Here is a 24,769-nt window from a genome sequence, read left to right as displayed (position 1 = left end):
TAGTGTATCTTTGAAGGACCATATTTTCTTGCCACTTTTCACTTATATTTAAAATAGTATGAAGAGACATAAGAGATTTTTTTTTTTCCTAGCAGCAGACTGTATAGTTGGGAATCTATGTTGGTACAGGTTGCATTGTTAATGGTTGAATTGAGGTTTAAAATTTCTTTGTATTAGAAAAACTCTTAGCATAAGAGTATTACATGCTGCATGTTGTGAATTGAAGGCATATGTAGACTTTCCTTTGTTGTAATTTTTTTTTATTTATTCATGAGAGACAGAGAGAGAGAGAGAGAGAGAGAGAGGCAGAGACACAGGCAGAGGGAGAAGCAGGCTCCATGCAGGGAGCCTGACGTGGGACTCAATCCTGAGTCTCCAGGATCAGGCCCTGGGCTGAATGTGGCACTAAACCGCTGAGCCACCCAGGCTGCCCTGTTGTAGTAATTATTTTTTTCTTTCTTTCTTTCTTTTTTTTTTGTAGTAATTCTTAATGTCTGTTTAATGATGCAATTTTAGTGGAAGTAACTAAAATTTATGTAAATATAATTCTAGGTTGATCTAGGCAGGCTATCATGATTATTCAGAGACCTTTTATTTCATAATGATATTAGAGAACAGATAGGCCATACCTACTACTATTTCGTAGCTAGATTATTTTCTGGAAATCTCAGTGGGGCCAATCCTTGGGCCAGGTATGCTGCATTTTGCTTGAGGAGTATGTGAATTATTGGGATCAGGTCAGTCAACTGTTTAGACTTACTGTGTGTTATGTGGAAAATTTAACAAGAATGGATTGATGTTTTTGCTGCTTTTCTCAAATCTAGTGGAAGAGGCAATACATGAATCTACTTATATTAATTAGTGCTAATTTAAACATCTGGTGATTGCTAAGTAGCAGAGAATTCTCTAGACGCAGAAGCGTTTTTGGTGAAAAGATATTTTGAGTTGGGTTTTTTGAAGTTGAGGAATATGTAGAAGCAAAGACTCAATCAGAAGGTATTGCTTGATTACAAATAGGATCTCCAAACTTTTTAAAAGATTTTATTTATTTATTCATGAGAATGCACAGAGAGGAGAGAGAGAGAGGCAGAGACACAGGCAGAGGGGGAAGCAGGCTTTATGCAGGGAGCCCGACGTGGGACTCGATCCAGGGTCTCCAGGATCACACCCTTGGCTGCAGGTGGCACTAAACCACTGAGCCACCAGGGCTGCTCAAACTTAATTTCTTTTTTTTTTTTTTTTTAATTTTTATTTATTTATGATAGTCACAGAGAGAGAGAGAGGCAGAGACACAGGCAGAGGGAGAAGCAGGCTCCATGCACCGGGAGCCCGACGTGGGATTCGATCCCGAGTCTCCAGGATTGCGCCCTGGGCCAAAGGCAGGCGCTAAACCGCTGCGCCACCCAGGGATCCCTCAAACTTAATTTCTATCATAGATGAGCTAAGAGACTATGACTGAGGGCCTTAGATTTATAGGGACTGGTGGGAGTAAAATGTGGGATGTGAAAAACAAATATTAAACAGGTTCATAGCCATTTGAGCTGCTTTCTTGTTGCTAGATGTGTGAAAAACTTCCTGAAGAGTTGTATAATGAGAATACATGCATTAGGGACTACTGCTCATGTCCAGGGACCAGTGCTGGTCGTAAAAGTGTGTGTGACCTGCCTATAGGGAGTTAAGTTAAAAAACAAAGTACAGTTTTAGAAATTTCTATAATTTGATAATAATGCAACATCCAACTGTGCTCATCTTCCTAGTGACTCACTTTTACTTTATTTAAGTATACAGCTGTGATATTTAGGAAATTATTAAGTGATTTTTCACAACTGATATTTGAGAAGCACTGACTTTTTTTTTTTTTCTATATTAGATATACTTAATACTATAGCTAGGGAAAGTAACCATTGTTTGAAAATGTGTAAAACTGTTGTTGGCCAAGAGTGGCAGTGGTTGTAATTGAATTATAGCTGTGTACTCTGTGGGTGAGATAAGTCCCTCAAAACACTGGAGATGGAGTTTTGGTGAAAATGGGAGCTAATCTGTTGGAGAGTTAATACGTGAGGAAACCTTAACAGCAAGATAGATGAAGCTGCAAACTGGCCTGAACAAAAAAGAGGTGAGAATAACCCCAAATCACAAGTGTGATCTAGAGAATAGGATAGTTTTGGGTAAGAATCTTTTGGGAAGAAAGCATCTTTATAACAAAGTTAGATGTTGAGATACAGATATGCATAAATGAAGTGAATCAATACTGTGACTTCTCGCTAGGTATTCTTGCTAAGCTGTGAATGCAGGGCAACCTGAGATGATTCAGACAAATCCTAAGCAGAGTGAGAAGCCTTCAGAATTTGTATTTGGCATTATTGGCTTCCCCTTTTATATCTTTCTTAGCCTTTCTTTGCCCTTTTTTAAGCCATCAAGAGTCCTTTTCCTATTAAACACCACCCCCCCCAACCCCCCCGTTAAAGCAAAAAAGGCTCTGGTGCCTGCCATTTACACTTCTTGTTTTTGTTTTTGTTGTACTTTCGATGATGTTACAATCAGTATGCAGCTTTACCTGGACATTTGCCTTTTATTTCTAGTATTGGGATAATAGATTTTCACTTTTGTAAATTTTTAAGGTTTTAATAACAAGTTAACATCTTTGAAAGGCTTAAGAGACAGAGATTTCTGATGTATCATGTTTATTTCTTCTGTTCTTGATTATAAAACTGTTAGGATGAGGGAAGTAGGATCAGAAGGGATTTGGCTTATTTGCTGGTGGTTTATTTGTGAGATGTAGGTTGTGGAGGTCCAGTTCTAGATTATTCTGTTTGAGGTCAAAGTTCACTAGCAATACTTTTTCTGCTTCCTTCCATACTTTATCTCAGTTTAGAACCTCCTTCCCACTCTTTTCTACCTCAAAAGCATATGTTCCTCTCTTAGCTGTCTTTATTACAGAATTTACTGGTGACACACATTGTATGTTTTCTGATTAATTTGACATTCAAATTTTTTCATGTAAAATTTTTGTTCTAATATCTTCGAAAGAAGACTTTTACACTGTTGTAGTCTAGGGAACAAAATATGGAGCAACAAGGAAACTGGAGAGCATTTGTAATAGGATTCTTTTATGGAGAAGACTAAAGTAAATTTGGAGAAATTAATAGAATTATGGTAGAGACCATTTGGAATGTAAATCCCCTCCAATGTTTAGGTTTATTTTGGAACATCAAATACTGATCTCAGGAAAAATAAAAGGAGAAAATATTGAAAAATAACTGAAATCTTTATGGAAATTGCAATATAAAACTTGTAAAACTACAGTTTCTGGACTTCTTGTAGATGTTCTCAAATACTGTTTTACTTAGTGTTTAGATTTGTAGGTCAGCCACATCAGTATTTACTCATGAGTAAATAATAATGTGAGTAATGTTTTTATGAAGGATTGTGTTCAGAATTACAAATTAAACAGAGCTATTCTTCTTTTATTGGAGTAGACTAAACCTCCATTCATCTCCATTTGCCAGGATGTGGGAATGCGTACTATCCCAGCTTAAATCAGATGTAGGTGAAGTTGTAGATTTAGAGACACATATGGGTCTCTGTGGGATTTGGTTCAGTTGTTGGGAGTCTAGGTTCCTATGGGAAGCACCTATGGTTCCTATTTATAGCTTATTCATACAGTCTTGGTGAATTTTTATTTTTCTCAAACATCAAACAGTAAGAATAGTAATAACTCAGTGGTGCTAAATAATGGTTAAAGTTCCAGGGTTTGGGGTTGGATGCCAGGCAGTCTGAATTGAATCTCCATTTCTTCGCTGATTATCATTGTGTCTTTAAGTTTTCTTGTTTTCGCTCATAATACCTTGTGCCTACCATGTGGAGTTGTTACAGGGACTAAATGAAATATATTTCCTAGCACAGAAGTGCCCAATAAATGGTAGTTATCATTGTAGTAATACATGATATTAGCCAAACCATTCTAGCGTTGTTTGGGAATTGTTAACTATTGTTAATAAATAAATATCTGTTGCGGCTCACTGTGGATCAGGCTGTATTATAATTGCCCATTGAAGCTGCTCAGAGGATGTCCATCTTTTCTTTGAGTTGTTCAGGCCTTCCTCCAACCTTTTTTTTTTTTTTTTTTTTTTTTTTTTACTTCTTCCCACATCGCTGTCAGCTTCTCAAACACATGCTTCAAATTTGATGAAAATCTTTCTGGGGATTTCTCACAATGTAGTGGCAGACAGATAGAAACTTGATTTTGTTTATGTTGATAATGATTTTCTGTATCTGTTTCAGGGAATATGGTAAACTTAATTCTTTCATAAATTAATGTTTTTTATTTTATATTAATCACCCCAACAGGTCTTTTAGAGAGATTATTTTTCTCATTTTATAGAGTTGGGAAATGAAAGTTTTGGGAGATCAAGTAATTTATCTAGAATGATATAGATAATTATTTACATTTTAGAGAAAACAAAAAGTCTATATTGAAGGCAATATGAGAGATAAAATGAGTCTTCAATAAGGGGAAAAGCAGGTAGTGGAGAGAGGCTACTGGCAATATGCAATGAGGGACATGAAACATTGACCTTATGCCTGTTTCTTTTTCCATTTATGTGATTATCTCGGTTAAAATTTCTATAAACACAATTTCTAGGGATAGAATACATAATTAAACTTTTGATATTGACAGATAACCTTTTATAAATGTTGCACGTTTATATTCCTACTCATAGATGCTGGTTTTCCAACAACCTTGAAAACACAGAGATGTCAAAGTATTTCATATCTTTTTCATTGTATGAGGCAAAAAAACCTCTCATCGTTTAAATTTGATTACTGGTGTTGTTGAACTTCTCATTTATGTTAATTGGCTATTGGTGTGTCTTTAATGTCCTTTGCTCATTTTTCTCTTTGGCTATCCTTTTTAAATTGCATTGTAAGCATGGTGTGTTAGAGATTTATACCTCTTCTATCAGATGTTTCAGTTCCTCCTCCCATTTTGTTTTTGGTCTTGAGTTTCACAACTGATTTATGCTGTCACTTTTAAAATGTCACACATGTTCTGATGATCTCTTATTAAGTACATTTAAAAAGAAAAAAATATTAAGCTCATTTTGTTAAAATAACATGGTAATTCTCTATTTGCTGAATCAGTGATTTTTAAATTGAAGGGACTGTTTTCATGTAATTTGAATCTCCTGTCATTTTATTGCTAATGATCTATAGTAATTAACTTCACTTTGCAAATGGATATGATCTAAACCTTCTCTGCATTTTAATTGTCAGATTTAAATGTGACATTCTTTCTGTTGTTTTTACTTTCAGTCTTAACCTGTTCTTTAAAATGCTATGCAAGCAATGTTAGACTCAAACTTATTTAGACATATGATAGTTGTTATAGAAAAGGGCTTAACTTTGAAGGAGTTAATTTTGTTTTCCTGCTAAATAAAGAGTACTCCAGCTTGGACTTCCATGATTGTGTTGAGATCAAGATACACTTTGGAAAGAACAGATTAAATTTTGTTTTAACAAATTAAAAGTTCAACCATTGACTACATTCTGTATTTGAGTTTACTTGGTTTGCAGTGACCACTTAGCTTTTGTTGAGTCAAGAATCTTCCAAATTTATGATTGTAAGAGAATTTTGTTCTCCTGACTGATTATAAAAGATTTTTGTTTTAGAGGGTTTTTGTTGTTGTTTTTTGTTTTTTTAGAGGTGTGTGGTGGTTTGGTGTTTGATGGTTTACCATATTTAAATATGTGAACTGAAACAGCATGCATTTTATATACAATGTGTAAATACTGTTGGCTTTTCCTTATCTCGTTTTGAGTTAATTCTTACCTAATAATGACAATTTAGTAAACCTATGGTGCATTTACTGCTTGGATTTAGGAACTAGTAACTCGTTCATTTTACTCTTCTCTGGTCATTGTAGTTACAAAGTGGAGTAGCTGATCTTAATAGTTTGGCATCACTGGTGATTATTTTCCTATGAAGGTAGGAGTCAGTAATGAATTAGTAGAGGTGAGTTTAGAATTCTCATCCACAAACATGCTAGCCTAAGTTATAGTTAAATTTAACCTAAACTGTAATTTCCCCAGCTCTATTTAATTCCCAATATTTTTTTCCATTCATTTTGAAAATGGGAACAGGGAGCTGCTTGATTTAATTTCGTTGAGTGGAACCTCTGTAGCTCTTGTTTCTCATTGATCACATTTATGCTGGTTAGATTCGTAGAGAGATTCATTTAGAAATTGGTATTTGTCATTTTAGGATTAGCTAGAATAGTGTTAAGAGTGAACTGTGTTAAAGGAGTGTTACAGAATATGAAACCAATTCCTTCAAATTGGAGGCAGAATATCATAGTTAAGAGTATAGACTCCAGAGCCCGACATTATGTTAGTTGTGAGATTATAGGCAAGTTATTTTAACCTCTTTTAAGCCTCACTTTTCTCATCTGTAAAGGTGGCTCTATAATTATGCCAGTCTCATGGAATTATGATGATTAAATACCTCAATGGATAGAAAGTGCTTGGCATAGTGCCATTTACTTATCAAATGGTGGTGGTTCCAGTCTTCTACTGCCTATGATTCTGCAATTTTAAAATGTGTTTATCTGTTTCTGAATGTGTGTGAGGTTACTTTTGATTAACCACTACCTTAAGTTCAATTATAGTAGAGTAATATCAAGTATATTATTTAGCAGACCTGAAGAGCCTCTGCTATATTTCCAGATTCAATTTAAGGAAGGGTACACATATAAATAAAAAGTGAACCATTTGCTAATAAGTGAATAGGCATTTTAGCATGATCTTTGATGGTGGTTTTTTTTTTTTAAAGATTTTATTTATTTATTCATAAGAGACAGAGAGAGACACACACACACAGAGGCAGAGACACAGGTAGAGGGAGAAGCAGGCTCCATGCAGGGAGCCTGATGTGGGAACCAATCCCGGATCTCCAGGATCAGGCCCTGGGCTGAAGGCGGTGCTAAACCGCTGAGCCACCCGGGCTGCCCTGATCTTTGGTTTTGGTAAGGTATGGAAACACATTTTATAAAAACTTTAAAAATTATTACAGCTGATTGTTGTGGAAATAACTTCCATGACTTAAAAAAAAAAAAACACTTTTATTCACATTCACCTAAAATAACTTTGGCATGGTATTTTATTTCTCTGCATTTTATATTCTATTTCTGTTCTAAAGCAAAAGAATAAAAGAAGTTGCAGTTTGGTGTTCTAGTTCTTTTGAAATTGGATGTGACCTTGCTTAGCAAGAGTATTCCAACTGATCTTGGTTTTATTGGCATAGAACTCCACTGTAATATTGAGGTTTTATTTTTTTATTTTTACTTTTTTAAAAGATTTTATTTATTTATTCATGAGAGACACAGAGAGAGGCAGAGATACAGACAGAGGGAGGAGAAGCAGGTTCCATGCAGGAGCCAGATGCAGAACTCGATCCTGGATCTCCGGGATCATGTCCTGAGCTGAACGCAGATGCTCAACTGCTGAGCCACCCAGGTGTCCCATTATTGAAGTTTTAAAGACTAAAGTAATGACTACTTTGTAGGCTTTCTTAAATTTATGCAGATAACATTGGGGGACTGACTCATGATAGAGCTTAAAAATATGTTTGTGTGTGTATGTAAATCCTTTTTTGCTTTATTTGATATAATTTAGATGAGTTTTAGCACCATCCTGTTTTCATCCTGTCATCCTGTACATTGATTTCACAAATTAAAAGGTCTTTTTTGTTTACAGATGTTTGCCTACCCCTAATCCTTTAACAGTGAGTCTGTTTTTCCATAGACTGACTGACTTATTGCATTCTACTCTTATTTTTATTTGAACAGTGAAAACTTAAGGAACCTAATATGTTTTCACAAAAAGCCCACAGTTAATGATAATGAATGACAGGACAAAATACAACATAATCTTTGCAGCTGGTTTTTCCTGTTTTTCTCCATTACCTATGGAGAAAAAATGATTGGAGCCTACACTACAGTGATTTATAAGTCTGGATTTACTATTCTAAATTAGTTAGATGTAGGAGTAGGAGATGTAGGAGATTTTTTAAAGAAAATCCAAGTAATAAATTAGGTGGAAGAAGTTCCTTGTCTTGATGATAATATGAAAATTAGTTAATTTTTTTATTTTAAAAATTCAAATGTTTTTATTCAGTTTGTAGTCAATATTTCTTAGTGATTTTAGATCAACCACTGAATTAATGGAATTACAGTCTTATATTTAGTTCTTATAATTACAAATATACTAAAATACCAGGACGTTTAATTAATTGATGGAAGACCATTGTGAGCTAGAAGGGGTTATAAAAGAAATACTGGTTGATTTTCAAGTTAATATATAGTAAATTCTTGAGAAGAGATTTCCATTAGTGGACCTGAGATCCTCAGGAGTGGCAGGACGTAGGTTGCTGAGTTATTACAGCAAAAGGTAATGAATTAATGTAATTACTTAGCATTGTCTGAAAGGTGATAATCCATATATATGTTGTACTATTTTCTAAGTATATGAAGATGTTGTGACTAATAAAATGCAGATCATCCAGAAGTGTCATTCATAGCAACTTATTTTATTTTATTTTTTTAAAGATTTTATTTATGTATTAGACACACACACACACACACACAGGCAAAGGGAGAAGCAGGCTCTATGCGGGGAGCCTGACGTGGAACTTGATCCCAGGTCTCCAGGATCACGCCCTGGGCTGAAGGCAGCGCTAAACTGCTAAGCCATCATGGCAGCTTTAAATCATTCATTGTTTCAGAACATAAAAGGTGAAAGCACAATTTTTGATGTTCAGAAGGGATTTTTAAAATTCAGAGTATTGGAAACTTTTTGTACTAGGATAACAGTTTGATTTCTAATTTATTACTGATTAGATAATGACATAAAATGACATAAAACAACATATGGCTGGTATTAAGAAGCATTGGTGTTTTGCAGTTGTACCAAAAGAATTGTGCACTGAAAAATCGGTCTGTTGCTTGATAGCTTTAAGTACATTTACTATACAAGTGTGGCATTTATAGGTTTTTCTTTGGCTAAACTGTGAACTTTTAGGGGAAGAGAATAGATCTTAGCTTTTTTTGTATTTCTAGGAAGAAGGTCATAGAGTCGTATGCTGAAATGTTGACTGAATTAAAAAAAAAAAGTGTGTACTTTTAGGCTTTTGAACTCAAACAGTCCTAAAAATTAGCTTTTACCATTCTTTCTTCAGACATAGAGACTCCCCTCAATTGTAAGGAATGAAGGTGGATTTCCTTTAGATCTAAACCATTGGAAAGGGCTTTTATGAACCAGGGTAAGATATTTTGAGGAGCCAGGGTTCTGGGGGCTATATGAATAATGGTCTTAAAGGCTCTAAGTATCGAGGTCAAGCTTTACAAGAGTTTGGACGTTGAACTATTGAACTTCTGTCTCTATTTCAGGGGGTGGCTTCAGTTTCTGTCTGGACCAGTAGTTGTTTCTTACCTAGATCTTTTCTATGACATTTTCTAGAACTTGACTACTCAAAGTGTGGTCACCAGATCAGCAGTACTAGCAGTCTTGGGAGCCTTTTAGAAATGCAGAGTCTCAGGCTTCACTCTAGGCCTACTGAATCAGAATCTTTTTTTTTTTTTCTTTTTTAAGATTTTATTTATTTGTGAGAGACACACACACACAGAGAGAGAGAGAGAGAGAGAGAGAGGCAGACACACAAGCAGAGGGAGAAGCAGGCTCCATGCAGGGAGCTTGATGTGGGACTTGATCCCCGGACTTCAGGATCACACCCTGAGCCCAAGGCACATGCTCAACCACTGAGCCACCCAGGCGTCCCTAGAATCTTTATTTTAATAACATCTCCAGAAGATTCATAGGTTCATTACAGTTTGAATACAAAAGGATCCTTGAATACTTTAGGCTTGTACAAACCTGTTTTTTTTTTTTTTTAAATGCTCAATGTAAAGAGTAAAACTATTTTCAGCTACTGTCTTATTGTACTGTTTATTTAGATTTTGTGAAGAATGATATTCACTCTTGTAGTAAATCTTGAGACTTAAAGTAAAAGTTGTTTGACTAGAAGGGGATAAATAACTAGCTGATTATTTACCAGTAGGACAGAACATTTACAAATGCTTCCATTCCATAAGTAGAAATACATGGATGGGAAAGGCTATCAGGAATGGAGGATCAATAAAGGGACATATCTGTATTTTTGTTTTGTTTTGTTTTGTTTTAACTATCACATTCTCAAGATTGGTCTAGGAAAGGCTTACTGAAAGCTAAGGAAAAGGGAAGAGGGTTGTTGCTTTTGTTTGCTCTGGAGTAGTAGAGGGGTTTGGATCATAACATCTCAGCGTTTTAGGGTAGTAACTTTAGGGCTTAATAAACATTTTCCATAAAATTTTGTTTTTCTCTTTTATTTCCTTATTTTCTATTTGACTTCTCCAATTTCCTTAGCCCCCATTTTTCAGTCACTTCTAGTTTTTAATCTAGCAGGTCTCTCCCCAACACCTTATTAGTTCTATTCCCATTTCAGCCCCCTTTATTTTACATCTTTCACCTACACCAGTGATTCTTAAATGGGGGCAGTTGTGTCTCCCTGTGACATGGAAGACACATTTGGTTGTCACATCTGGAACTGTGGTGCTACTAGCATCTAGAGGTTAAAGGCCAGGGATGCTGCCAAAACATGCTACAGTGCACAGGACTGCCTCTACAACAAAGAATTATCCAAAGTCTCTAGTGCTGAGGTTGAGAAACACTAACCTGGGTTACTGTCAGAGTCCTGTGAATTTGTCTGCCTGTTTTCACTTTGATTTTCATTTTGAAACTTTCAGGAATTCCCTCATTGCCCATGGAATGAAGTCTAGATATAGAACTATTTTTTTCATTGATTTGAAGCCTCATCTTTTGCTCTTCAAGGTTAGCCCTCTACAAAAGGTAGACTGAATACTTGTGGTTTTCATATAACACCACAGTGCCTGTATTCCTCTACATACATGTTTTTCCTCTCCCTCCATCTCCCCTCTTTCTCTCTTCATCTAGGCACACTTACTCCTTTAGAATTGTAATCACCTTCTCTGCCCTATTGGTACTTTAATTATGTATGCATTTATTATATCATGAGTATGTTCTGTTTGCAGAACTTGGTTTCCTACTACATTATATCCTCTTTGAGGAAAAGATGTATATGTCATTCATCATTGTATTTCACATATTCAGAATAGTTCCTGATACAAAGTAGTCTCTTAGATGTTTAGTTGAACATACATTTTTTTCTTCAAGGGATAAATAATAGCTAAAGTAATTTGGAGATTAATTTACAGATGAGATTTTACTATAATTTATGTCCTGTGCAGTGAGACTTCTGTATGTAATCTTTTTGCCTTACCTTCGTGCTATTACCCCTTTTCAGATGTCATTTTGTTTTCTGTTGCTTATGATGGTAATTTCAATGGTATTGATACCTTAGGTCTTTTCGTTCAGTATTACATAGAAGGCTGTACTTTCAGATTAGATTTTAATCTCTGGCTATTTATTGAAGAAAGTTAAGTCTGTAATGGTACATGTTTGGGAATTTCTTCCACTTAAGAGGAAAGGCCTTAGGCTAATTTTAGGTATTTGAAGGTTGGGGTGGACAGAAGAGTGATGAATTCCTCTTTGGAAAAGATAAGAAACATGTAATGAGAGCTGTTGAGAGGGAGAATGCTACATTGGATTTATTTAAATGCCTTTTTCTACATTATTTAGTACACAGCTATAAGAAAATAAATTGTGCTAATCGTAATAATCAGCTCAAAAGCAAGTCTGCATTTGTGATGGATTCGAGTAAACAGAAGAACATTTTAATCAATTTTCTTGCTTTCAAATATATGACTAGAATTGAGGTGCCCTTGTAGTAATCCTATTTAACAGGTTGTTATTTTGTTATTGTTAAATAAATATTCTTCGATGTATTGAACTTTTCTGATAGTTAGGATAGTCTTTAGCCCAGACATTTTCTAAAATAGAAATTTAAATTAGTGAAAGTTTAATTAAGGTATAGTAGTTTTGCTGTATGTCAAAATCTTATAGTTGTTGTGAGCTATATTACCAGAAATAACTTATTTTAAAATTATTTTGTTTGTAATATTGTTCTGATAGGTGCATTTTTATTCTCATCCACAAAAGTTGCTTGTCACATAGAGAGTAATTGAATTGGTGCAAGATTGCATAGAGGTGGAAATATTTTAGTCTCTTGAAATTTATCCACTGCTATAATAATTGGGTTGGTAGGTAGTTTAGTTGCCTTTCTTAGGCAAGTTTAATTTTTTCCCCCTTAAATCAAAGACTATTAGTAGAGGCCCATTTCTGTAGTTACAATCTAATTTGTGTAGTATAATATCCATAGGCATTATTTGCAAGGTCATTTTGAAATTTAGAAATGAAGTGTTTTCTTCAAGTTGGTTGTCTCTATTGGCCAAAATTATATTTTATATATTTGTCTGGCTAATGACACTTTTTCTGAAGAAAGTTAATTTTAGCTATTTGCTTCAGCAGACATGAACAGAGCAGTGAGTAAACATAGATTTTCATATTTCAGGTCTTCAATTCGTTAACCTTCCCAAGAATGATCATTCCTTAAAGGGAAATATATATATATAAGTTCCCATAAAAGATGTAATTTAGTGCAAATTTGCTATAAATAGGAAAGGTAAAATGGTGGAAACTACCGTTAACTTTCACATATAAAAAAACCCTACCAATCGCTATTAAGATTGTTTACTAACTTTTTAAAAATGTTTGCCAGTGACTGTATGCTTTTATTGGAAAAGCTATTCAGTATCAATCTGTTTACATTACTGATATTCATAAGACCCCCATGACATTTGTGTAATTTTTAAAAAAATTTTGGGATTATATCATTGAGTACCTTAAGTTGAATGCCCACTTTAAGACACAATGACTTGTACTTTCACCTAATGTGCAGAGAATTAAAAAAAATTTTAAAAATTAATTCCTTAGGAATTAGCTGCTGCTTTTAAGTGGAGGTAGTTCGTCAGTAGGAAAAAAGATAGCAAAATGGGGAGCAGAAAAAGGTATAGTTTGGAGAATTTGTTTACCTGTATTTGGTGCCCTTGGAGCATTTCTTCATATTGCAGTGAGAATAGGTAAGTGCCAGTATAAAACATTTTGCAAAGCATTTAACTTTGCTGATAAATTTTCTATTCATTTAAGGTTTTATAAAATCGAATTATAATGTATACTTCTAAAACATCTGTTGCTTTATATCAATATGTTGTTCAGCCTGTTAGGACTGTGGGTTAATTTTGGAGGTGTGTATTGAGGGTGGGGGTGGGAAATGATGGGTGGTTATAAGGACATTAGAAGAAGTGTCTTAGAAATTTTACTTGTTTCCTATTCCACCATTCTTGATATCATCTATGTCAGTTATGTTAGTTTAGATTAGTGTGGGGGATGTTAGGAGTGGCTGGTTTCTTTCCTTCTTTTTCCTAGCCAAGGAAGTATCGCCTGGGGATGCTGGAGGAGAGGCTAGTTCCGATGGGATCAAAGGCACGAAAAGCAAAGAACCCTATTGGCTGCCTTGCTGACAGGTGTAAATCAGGAGTACCCATCAATATGGTTTGGTGGAACAGAGTCACAGAAAACAATTTACAGGTAAAAATAATTTTATTAGACATTTTTTGAAAGTGAATATCTTGGCTGCTTTCTGTGTCTGTGTGGGGTGGTGGGTGTGAGATTGGATGGCTTAGTTGACATTCTTAGGTATCCTTAGGTGATTCTTCTTTTTTCCCCCCCCCAAATCAAAGGAAGGTTAGTGGCCCACTAACCACTTAAATGATTTCGTTTGGTGATTTTTTTGAGCTTTATCTGCTTGTAGTATACTTTCCTATTCTTTTATTAAATTTAGCTTTCCCCTTTTGGATTTTGTTAACAGTTTTAAGTTCAGTTATTTTTAATACACACAGTTATTCGGGGTACTATATTAAAATTCGTTATAAAATTTATTGTAGAAAACCTCAGTTATTTGCCTTCTGATTAACAAGCTTCAAAAAAAAAAACAAGCTTCATATGTTTACATTTTGTACATTTTTACTACTAAATAAAAATTGTATATAAACAAACTAGTTAAGTGTTGGCTTTAAAACCAACTTCAATAGATGCCGTCACAGAATTAAGGCAGGTACATTTCAGTCTTGACTCTTAGTACTGAATAATGAAAATGGATTTTATAACCCGAGAACTAGCTTTTGAATAAGATTCTGAAGTACTTGTGAAGTAATTTGAATTATATTTAATTTTAATTTAGATTATAATTATTCTAATTTTTAGAAAGTTGGTAATGGTATAATATAAATCTTTTTTTAAAATATAAATCTTTTAATCCAAATTTAAGTTTTGGTGGAAGTAGAATATCTTTCTTCCCAAACTTTCTGTATACATGGGTATTTTTAATATATTACTAGCCAAAAGTCTATAATCCCACACACAGAAAAGATATAACAAAGTTAACAACTTGGCTTTATTTCTGTCACTGACTGTGTTATGAAGGGGTTCCATAATATTTTGGTCTTTTCAGTATTAATACCATAGCAATATTTAAATTGCCTTGGGCACAGAAATAAGAGTTAACTCCAAAAATATTGCAAAACATAGTATCTGCCCCAAAGGAAATTTTTGTAGTATTTTCTAAAGGTAAGGAAAACGTTGGGGCGGGGGGAGAGTCCACATAATCATACACTGAAAATTTCATTGGAAAGTTTTGAAAAAAGCAATATAGTTCACTGGATTTTTGTCTTTTTAGATTGGTAGGAGAGAGATTTGATGTGGATTGTTAGAATTACTTCTCAGTTTTAAAAAGAAAGTCTGAGAATAAATTGGACCCTAACTATAAGAACAGATACAAATGGAACTTGGACATCTTGGAGGCTGTGGAGTAAAACACTGATAAATGCACGGGTATAGCCTCTTGACCTTTCCACAACTGCCTGTCTTATCCTAGTGACAATTTTTGAGGCACCTCTTTTTAGCATACCTTGAAAAATCGTTAGGTTACTGTAAGAATATATGCTAGAATTATGTTTTATTTTTAATTAAAACAGTTATAACAGATAAACTTGTCAATGTGCGAAAGATTGAATTTATGTTATCAGTATCTCATATTTCAACTACTATTATTATTTTATGCTTCAAATAGTTTTTTTCCTTTAAGGACATGAGGTGTGCCTTAGTATCTTGGTTGGAAATTGGAAGGACAATACACCTCATAGTATCAGTCATGTTGAAGTTTTGAAAAATGCTTTTTACTATATTTGTGGATTCCTAAACTGGGTACCTGATACTGTTTATGCAGAGCAAGAAGGATGTCAGTACCTTTTGTTTTGTTTTGTTTTGTTTTGTTTTGTTTTGTTTTTACTGGGGCTTTTATCTTTTTGTTCTGTAAGAAAACTTATTTATGTGAATCAGTTCTTTACCTTTTTTTTTTTTTTTTTTAGTTTTGTATGATACTTTTTAACAAATTTGTTCACATAAAAAACTTACACAATAAAAGTTGAGTAGCCAGATACATTATCTTTCCTGTTTCATTTGTTTCCTTTCCTTTAAATCTTAGGTCTTTTCAATCCTAAGGTCAGAGAAATGTTTTTATTTTATTTTTAGTAATTATTGCTCTGTTTCTTAAATGCTTACTTTGTGTCAGGCACTGTGCTAAGCTCTTTACATATATTGTTTCTTTTGGTCTTCCTGATAGCTGATGAGAGAAATGTTATTGTTAAATAAAGAAACATCTTCAGAGAAGTTAGGGAAGGTTAAGGTTAAATAGTGGTCAGTAGAGGAGCAGGCTTCTTAATTAACCCTTGTTTGTCAGACTTTAAATTCTCTTTACCTCTGTGTGATATACCCTCTATGAAACTAGAGTTGTGGTTGGCTTAATTACCTAACTGGTTAACTGAACTTCTGTAGGGCAGCTTGCTTTTAGAGGAGAATGCATACATAGTTTTCTATTCGTGGATTGTAACTCATGCATAACTACAGGACTCATAAGGTTGGTCCTTTTTCCTCTTGATTCCATCCAGTTCTCAGTCATCTTTAATTACCTTTCTTTCTGGAACTGGAAACATTTCTTCACAGTGATTTCTTAGTCTCAACCTAACACAGAAAAACAAGTTTTTCTACTTCTGAAGACAAAAGATAACCAACCAACAAAACTCTTAAACCAGAAATAACAACAGAAACTTTCTCTTAAGGTTTCCACCTGAATCATTCATAATTGCATTTATTCTCTTCAGTGCTGGATTTCTTACAAGAGCTCCATGATCCCCCCATCTTTTAGTACTTAATAATCTTTTTATTTATTTTCCATCAAGAATCTCCTGATATGAGAGAACCTGTTTACCACGACACTTGTAAAACAGTGATTCATGCTTTCATTCAATACATACATACAAGTATACATATGTGTGTCTATATATATATGTATATATATATAATATGCTAACTAGAGAATTAAAGATACTTATTATTTTCCTTAGTTTTTCGTAGTGTGGTAAAAGCTAAATTTATTTTTCAGATGTCTCTTTGAAATATTGATAATGTCCATCAAGTCTCCATTACTATGTGGAGTTCCCATTTGAAGACCCTTGGAATAGATTCTGTTCTTTTCTCTGATTTCTTTACCACCCATTTATTCCTTCAGTGTCTGCAGTTTGACGCCATCAAAATTTTGCTGAAATTGCTCTCAGTTTGTCAGAGATCTCCTTAATTACCAAAATGAAGCAGTTTCATCCAGTACTTAAAACTTATGGCTACCTCACTATTTTTGAAACTCATTCCTTTTTGTAATCTTGACTCTTTGTTTTACCCCCTGGCTCCTTGTGAGCTCCTGGTCTTGGCTCACTCATTCTTTGCTTTTCCTTGCATGCCTAAGACCTAAAATGTTACTTGTTAGAACGGTCTTCTGAGTTCAAGACTCAAGAGTTTTTATACTTTCTGATATCTTTGCATGTAGATATGTATCCCATTAACACTGCAGATTTGGCATGTCTAAACTCATGCATTTTTCTGTCCTCCAAATCTGTTTCTTTTGTAGTTCATTTTTAGTTAATGACTTTACCATCTTCCCAGTCCCATCACTAAGGCTACATATCTTAACTTCTCTCCTATCCTCTCTCACATTCTACCATTTATCATAAGAAAGAAACTATTAAAGTCTGACTATCTGTTAATTGAAAGACAGTACATTGGACAATTTATTTGTCATCATATTAAGGCTTTGCCACAATAATACATGTTATACCCATTTGACAAAAATTGTAAGTTGCAATTTAGAAAAACCTTATTTTTTTAAGATTTTATTTTTTAAGATTTTATTTATTTATTCAAGAGAGAGAAAGAGAGAGAGAGGCAGAGACACAGGCAGAGGGAGAAGCAGGCTCCATGTAGGGAGCCCAATATAGGACTCGATCCTGGAACTCTGGGATCACGCCCTGAGCCAAAGGCAGACCTCAACCACTGAGCCACCCATACGTCCCTAAGATTTTATTTTTTAAGTAATCTCTACCCATTGTGGAGCTCAAACTCATAACCCTAAGATTAAGAGTCACATGCTCTACTGACTGAGCCAGCCAGGTGCCCCAGATCTTACTGTTAATAAGTGATAGAGCTAGGATTCTAGCCCAAGTCTATTTAATTCTTAATCTGAGATTTTCTTATTATGTTGTCTATCTCTAATCTTTGTAAAATTCTGCAATATCATCTTCTTTCCCTTTTTAACACTGACATAGTTTATACCCTAAAGGTATCTTCTGAATAATTTTTCTTAAATCTCCTTGTTTTACTTAATGTAGGGCTATCTTTCTTTAATGATCCATACATACTAAATTCTAATCAGATGGAATTTTTCATACTTCATATAATATGAAATACATTGTCCATTCTCTGTATATTAGTACATCTGTACTATTGTTAACTAAGCCTGAAAAAAATATCTTCTTTTTCCTTCAAGAGTTAACTCATATACTGCCTTCTCTGAATACTTGCTTAAACACCTGAATTTCTTTTAACTGTTTCTATAATACTTGGTGTTGTTTAAAGAGTTATTTCTCATTGTTTTATATTAAGTTTCTTTACCTGTTTGCCTTTTCTCATTGGATTGTAAATATTTGAGACTGAGCATGTATTTATTCTCTTTTTGTACCCTTAATGTATCTTGTCTCCAAATGTTACTGTTTAATTTCCTTTTATTAGGCAATATATGTAATTTGTGGTAATTTATTCTAATACTTTTATATATTTAAAAATTTTTATCATAGGTTCTGGGATTATAGCTACCATATTACTATTGCTTAGTTTTATTATCACAACTGATTTAGAATAGAGGGTAGTGATTTCTTTTGAAATGTTAGAGAATCTTACATTTTTTTAAAACTCAGAGTTTAACATTGCCCAAGTATTCTTGATATTTTCCAATCTTCTGAGCCTGGTAAGAGTGTTAATTACTTCTTGACACTGTTGTTAAGTTATAGGGCTGCTCCATTTTGTAATTTTCTCATGATCTTAGCCCAGACACCAAACAGATGGTAGCTGGAAGGTCACCTGAGCAATACTTTATTTTACCTAAGTGTAAATTCTCTTTTATCTTCCTCAGTCTTTACCTAGGATGTTTACCCATTTCTCTGCCTGACCAATTTCTATGTCAATATCCAATTTTTTAATTTGTTTTTATTATATAGTTCAAATACCATTGTTTAGGATTGAAATATTTTATCACTTACAGAATTGTGAGGATTCAGATTTACAAGCACATAGTAGATATTAAATTTCCGTTCCTTCAGTTTCACTTTATCACTCCAAAATTGGTCTTTGTTTATATTTATTTAGGGTACTATCAGTTATATTCAGATATACATGACAACATGGTGTATAGATAGTGTGTGTATAGAATGAGGCAGTGACATTAATTGTCTTTTAGGGGCTCACATTTTAATGCTAACTCTCATGAATATATTTTTTTTAATTTTTATTTATTTATGTAGTCACACAGAGAGAGAGAGGGAGAAGCAGAGACATAGGCAGAGGGAGAAGCAGGCTCCATGTACCGGGAGCCCGACGTGGGACTTGATCCTGGGTCTCTAGGATCGCGCCCTGGGCCAAAGGCAGGCGCTAAACCGCTGCGCCACCCAGGGATCCCCTCTCATGAATATTTTAAAAGATTAGTTTAAAAATGCTTTATTTATTTTATTTTTTTAAAGAGATAACTGTGTTCCCATCTTTCCCCTAAGAATTATGTGTTAAGGGGCTCCTCGGTGGCTCAGTCAGTTAAGGGTCCAGTTCTTGATTTTGCCTGGAGTTGTGATTTCAGGATTGTGGCAATGAACCTTGGGTTGGACTATGCACTCAGCAAAGTCTGCTTGAGGTTTCTCTCTCTCCCTCTGTTCCTTCCCCTGCATGTGCATGCTCTTTCTCTCTCTCAAATAAGTAAGTCTTAAAAAAAAAAAAAAGAATTGGGTGTCAACTGGAATAAAAGGATGGGAAGTGCATGGCTTTGTTAACTTCTCAGGATATTGCAAGTTAAGATTTACCTAAAAGTAATGACGTGTTTAAATAAAACCATATTCATTTGGTCTCAGACTTTTGGGAAATAATGGGTTATAGATCATAAATTATTAGTGTTAGTGTTGTTTTAACTTACCCCCAGAGTGATGTAAATAAATGAGAACGGTTTAAACTATTGACTGTATTAGGAGATTCATACTTGTCAACATCTCTTTTGATGGCATTAGCCCTCTTTAGTCTGATTAAATGGCATTTCTTTTAAGAAGTATTTAATTAGAAGAATGCTCACATTAAGATCTTTTGGCCTACAAATTCTCCTGTGAATTCTAGTTGGTTGTTAATATCCCGGGAGGTTTTGGAAACTCTCTGGATATACCCCAATCTTTAGTTACTTGCTGAGCTTAGTGTTATTTCAGGTGATTTCTAGACTTTAGGCCCTAGGAGATGGGATTGTTTGGGCTTTAGATGGAATGCATTGGAATTTCATAAGGTTGAAGCTTAAACCTTAAACTCAGTGTTCCTCAGGACTTTGAAGAGTCCTAGAACTCTTGGTGCAGCTATAATGGCATTAGTATGTATGTACTACTTTTTGACCCCAAATCACTTCTTTTCTTTTTTATAGCTGCTATTCTAAGCCTTTAGCACTCTGTTCAAACCTACTCATCCCTTCTCTGTGACTTTTGAATAAATGACTTATGTACTTCACAGGAGGGAAAAAGTTCATGAGAATGTGGTAGCTTTCGACACATGGACAGCATTTTTGTTCATACTGTTTCTTCCTGTGTTTCCTCCTGTCTCAGACAAAGAGGTGTTCCTTTACTGTATGTTTCAGAGCCTGACTTTATTCCCTCTAACAATTCTATTATTTATCCCTTTACAGTTTTAGGCAATATCTCTCTCAATAATGATTTCTTCCTCCTAGCTTGTGAACATGCCATGTTTAAGTTTCTTTTGCTCTGGGACTCCAGGAGTAAGGAATGCTGCCTGAGGAAATGTTTTAGAGTCAATATGTTTGGGAAATGGTGATAAAATTTGAGAAACACTTCCTACTTATGGTTGCTACTTTTTTACCTTTAATTCACCCTCAATTCCCAGTGTTTTGCCATTCACTTTCACCAATCTGTTGAAACTTTTTCTGATAAGGTTACCTGACTACCAAAAGTATCTGTTCTTGCACGGTCTCTGCTGCTTTTGACATTTTTGACCATTCCTTTCTTTGAACTTAGCTCTTAGACTTTTCTTCATTAGTCTCTTTTTGAGGACTTCTTGTCTATTGCCTTGTCCTCAGGAACCTCTCCCAAGCTCTTTCCTTCACCCTATTAGTTACTCCACACTGTGCCCCTCAGGGGTCTCAGCAGATCTTTATTACTTCAGCTACTCCCTATTCATAGTTGACTTTCATGTATATTTTTTTATCCTCTCAGTCCTTTGCTCTCACTCTAAGTACTAGCTTCTTCAGAACATCTTCATTTATATGGCGTAAGACTTTGAAAATTCATTATGTCTAAAACGAACATCACATCTTTTCCTTTAAATGTGTTTTATTCACACACATTGCCTACAACTTTATGCCTGCTGTGTTGGTTATTGATATCACCCAGTTGTCTGACTTGTGAGTTTTTCTTCCCGCTTCCATCTTCCTTATCTGTCACATCATTCAGCCATTAGGGTCTGTTAATTGGGCTACTTTGAAATTGTCTTCACTTTTAATATTACTGAGTTATAGTTTAGGTCCACCTTCATTTCTTATCTGGATTGTTATTACTGTAAGACTTATTATCTGGTTTCCTGCTTCTAGTCTTAACTTTTATTTTTTTTTTATTTAACTGTTAAATCACTACCTCATGATTATCTGATCTTGTTTCTTATCTTTGTCATTAGGATAAAATTCAGATCCTTCAGGAAATTATCCAGGGTGTACCTATTGATCTCTCTACTGATTATTGCTGTAGACCTGCTGGACTATTTGTAGTACCGTGAAGAGTACCAAGCTCTTTCTGCCTCTTCCTTTGAACATTGTCTTTGAATATTGCTTTGCTTGCTGTGCCCTTTTCTGTTTTGACTCTGCAAACTTGTCCTTTAGGATTCATTTTGAGCATATTGTCTTATTACCTAATGAGTCAACATTAAGCATTTGTTCACCTTGAGCACTTTTATCACTCTAACGTATTAATGTATAGATAACTTGTCTTAAAGGCTAACAATATGTGGCACATTGTATATACTTAATATTTCATTCACATGTGTGAATGTTCTGAGCTCTTGGGATTGCGGAATTAGGTTCAGGGTACATTATACCTGTGAAATGCCAGTCTTTGAGCTTCTAGAACACAGTGCCTATGTTATATAGATTTTTCTTCTCTACAGTGCCTAGTACAGGGCATTGTACTTCTATGTATTAGCTATTCAAATAATTGAATGAATTAACCTTCATTAGTGATTATCTGGCAATAAGAATATTTGACCTGATGGTAGCCCTGAAATTTAATGCTTTGTGCATTCTCTTGAAACTTTTTTGGGTACAGTTTCATGACAAAAAATATCATTATGGAAATATGTTTGAAAAAGCTTAGTTTATATTGAGTCTTGTGACTGAATATGGCAGAGTTCTTGGTTAGAGAGAATGCCTCTAAATAAATCTTTCTTGGGGCAGCCTGGGTGGCTCAGCGGTTTAGCACCGCCTTCAGCCCAGGGCCTGATCCTGGAGACCTGGGATCGAGTCCCACATCAGGCTCCCTGCATGGAGCCTGCTTCTCTCTCTGCCTGTGTCTCTGCCTCTCTCTCTCTCTCTCTCTGTCTCATGAATAAATAAATAAAATCTTTTAAAAAATGTCAGTAGAATATTTAAAAAAAAATAAAAATAAATCTCTCTTACTATACAATGGGTCAAATAGGTTTTACTATTATATAGCTATGGGTAGAAACTGTGCATAGATATAGAGAATAGCTATATAATAATTCTTGTCTCTCTGGAATGCTGTGATGGTCTCATTCTGTCCTACTCATTAACTCAACTAAATGGATATTTTTACTCTTTTTAGGGAGAGTAATTTTTTCTTAAGCTTTCTCTGGATACTTGACATAAATAGGTAGAGCAATATTGAGAATGAGCTAGGAGATAATGCCTCCGTGACCATTAATGATTACTGTTTTGGGGGGACTTGTGACCTATAAATAACTTTCAAGTGGAAGAGGAGTAGTTCACCTATTTTTGTTTGAAAATGTCTTCTGTCTTCCATAACAGATTTTTGCTTCTTTATATACATTGATTCTATTAGTCTCAATTTAAATATTGCATATTTTACATGAATTCTTGTGTACACCTGCTGTTCAGTGATGGTGATATGCAAAGAAAAGGAAACTGTGTAAGTGGCTTTATGATTGGCAAATCTTAAACTTTCTTACAACTTTTTTGTAAAAATTATATATACTTATGGAAAAAAATCCAGATACAATAGAGAAGTACAAAGAAGGAAGCAAAAATGTCACCAGTTTCCTCACCACTCGAAGATAACATCTCTTATAGCATTTTAGTGAGCATCTTTAGTTAACATCCTTTTATATACATGGGCACGTATGCAACACACATTTTCCCTCTTTCCCGTCCTTCCTTTTCTCTTAGGCATAAGAATAAATCATTTTATAGAAATAGGTATTTGATATAATTGCTTTATTGTAGCCCAAATTTTATTTTATTTTTACTCCCATGGTAAATAAAAATATATCAATTCACATGATTTTTAATGGCTACTTGCTATTATGGGTACCAAAATCCACATGACTTAAATCCCTACTGAGAGGTATTTTAGTTACTTCCATTTTAAAAAAAAATCATAAATTGAAAAGCTATGTGCAAAATTTAATTTTTTTCTACATATATGATTTTCTCCTTAGCTCTAATTCCTAGGTGTGGAAGTACTAGGCTATGCTTATTTTTCATTTTGATACATATTATCAAGCCGTTCTCAGGAATAGTGTTTATTTCTGACACACTTTGTAAAGGATGGACTGATGAGTATTTTTTTTTTATTTTTGTTTTGTTTTGTTTTAAGCTGTTACATATAATTTTACTGAGCTTACGAAGATTTTTCTGTTTAACTATCATAATATGAAGCTTATTACTAATTGATTTTCACTTGTAGGTTCTGATGTACTGATACTACTTTAAAGATATTCAAATTATAAACAGGAGAACTTCAGTTTAAAACAATACTGAAGTGCATCTCTTGGAAGCATTAGTAATCAACTTTCTTCAACGATCTTCACCAATTTCACTCTGTTTTATTTAGAAATCATATTTCCTCTTGGGATATTTATCAGAGGGCCCAAATTGCTTTAGAAAAATTTTAAATTAAGATACTAGACTAATTTCACAGTAGTAGTAGTAGTAGTAGTAGTAGTGGTAGTAGTAGTAGTAGTTGTAGTATTTTAGATGTTAACTTTTAACTTAAAAGGTGAAATTTTAACTTAAAAGGTTTAAACAGGTCAGTTTCTGAATAACCCAGAAGTGGAGTATATTTTGATAATAAATTTTAAATTGACCATATTTGGATATGTTTGAAATAAGGGGAAATAACAACCCATTAAATTAAAAAAAAATCTTGTAGAAATGTGAACTTGGAGGGTCTGTTAGCCCTTTGACTTCTCCTTTCCATCTCACCCTGTTCCTCTTTATTCTATATTACTTATGAACACTGAAGACTGATAAAAATAGCTCTGAGTAGGGCTGTTCTTTATGTCCTTGGGTCTCATCTTTTTATGCCTTTGTAGATCATTTTATCAAGGCAAAATACTTGCCAATTCCTGCCTTTCTTTCTCATTATCAGTATCCCCTCTTTTACCTACCTAAATAATTCACTGGTCTTTGCCCTTGCCAGAAGGCAGGCAGGCAAGGAGACAGACTGACAGACACACACCCCTTGGACATAAATCTTTTAAATTAGTCCTAACTGGGCTTTTCTGTTAACTCTAAAGAAGAAAGAATAGTAGTGATGATGGTAGATTGGAGTAGGTTTTAGAAAAAAGTAGATAAGGCTAAGATTAATAACATTTCATATCCTGTTTTTTAAAATTAATTCAGTCAGGTGGAGACTTGATCTGTTCAATCTAATTGGATTTCATCAGTAAAGTTATTAAACAAAACTTCCCCTTCTCTTCCTTTCTTCCCACTTTCTGTTCCTTTTTTTCCTTCTCTTCCTTTTTTTTCCTGCTTTTC

General features: G+C 34.3%; 1 protein-coding gene across 8 annotated transcripts in view; it reads left to right on the top strand.

Annotated features, from left to right (window-relative positions):
• Positions 1-24,769, top strand: part of PAN3 (poly(A) specific ribonuclease subunit PAN3) — a 134,843-nt gene that overhangs the window by 26,144 nt on the left and 83,930 nt on the right. For 6 of the 8 annotated variants that reach the window (XR_003142299.3, XM_049101442.1, XM_025462625.3 and 3 more), the window contains exon 5: positions 13,498-13,659. The exons of the other annotated variants lie outside the window; for them this stretch is intronic. Coding sequence is in view for 5 of the 6 variants with exons in the window: in XM_049101442.1 (XP_048957399.1) it covers positions 13,498-13,659 (162 nt within the window). In the remaining variant the exon portion in view is untranslated. The remainder of the gene's footprint in view (positions 1-13,497; positions 13,660-24,769) is intronic. 8 annotated transcript variants of the gene reach the window in all.

The sequence above is a fragment of the Canis lupus genome, chromosome 25 (genome assembly GCF_003254725.2).
Source record: "Canis lupus dingo isolate Sandy chromosome 25, ASM325472v2, whole genome shotgun sequence".
Lineage (NCBI taxonomy): Eukaryota > Metazoa > Chordata > Mammalia > Carnivora > Canidae > Canis > Canis lupus.
The sequence above is the reverse complement of the archived record's forward strand: the minus strand, read 5'-3'. Positions and strand labels throughout refer to the sequence as shown.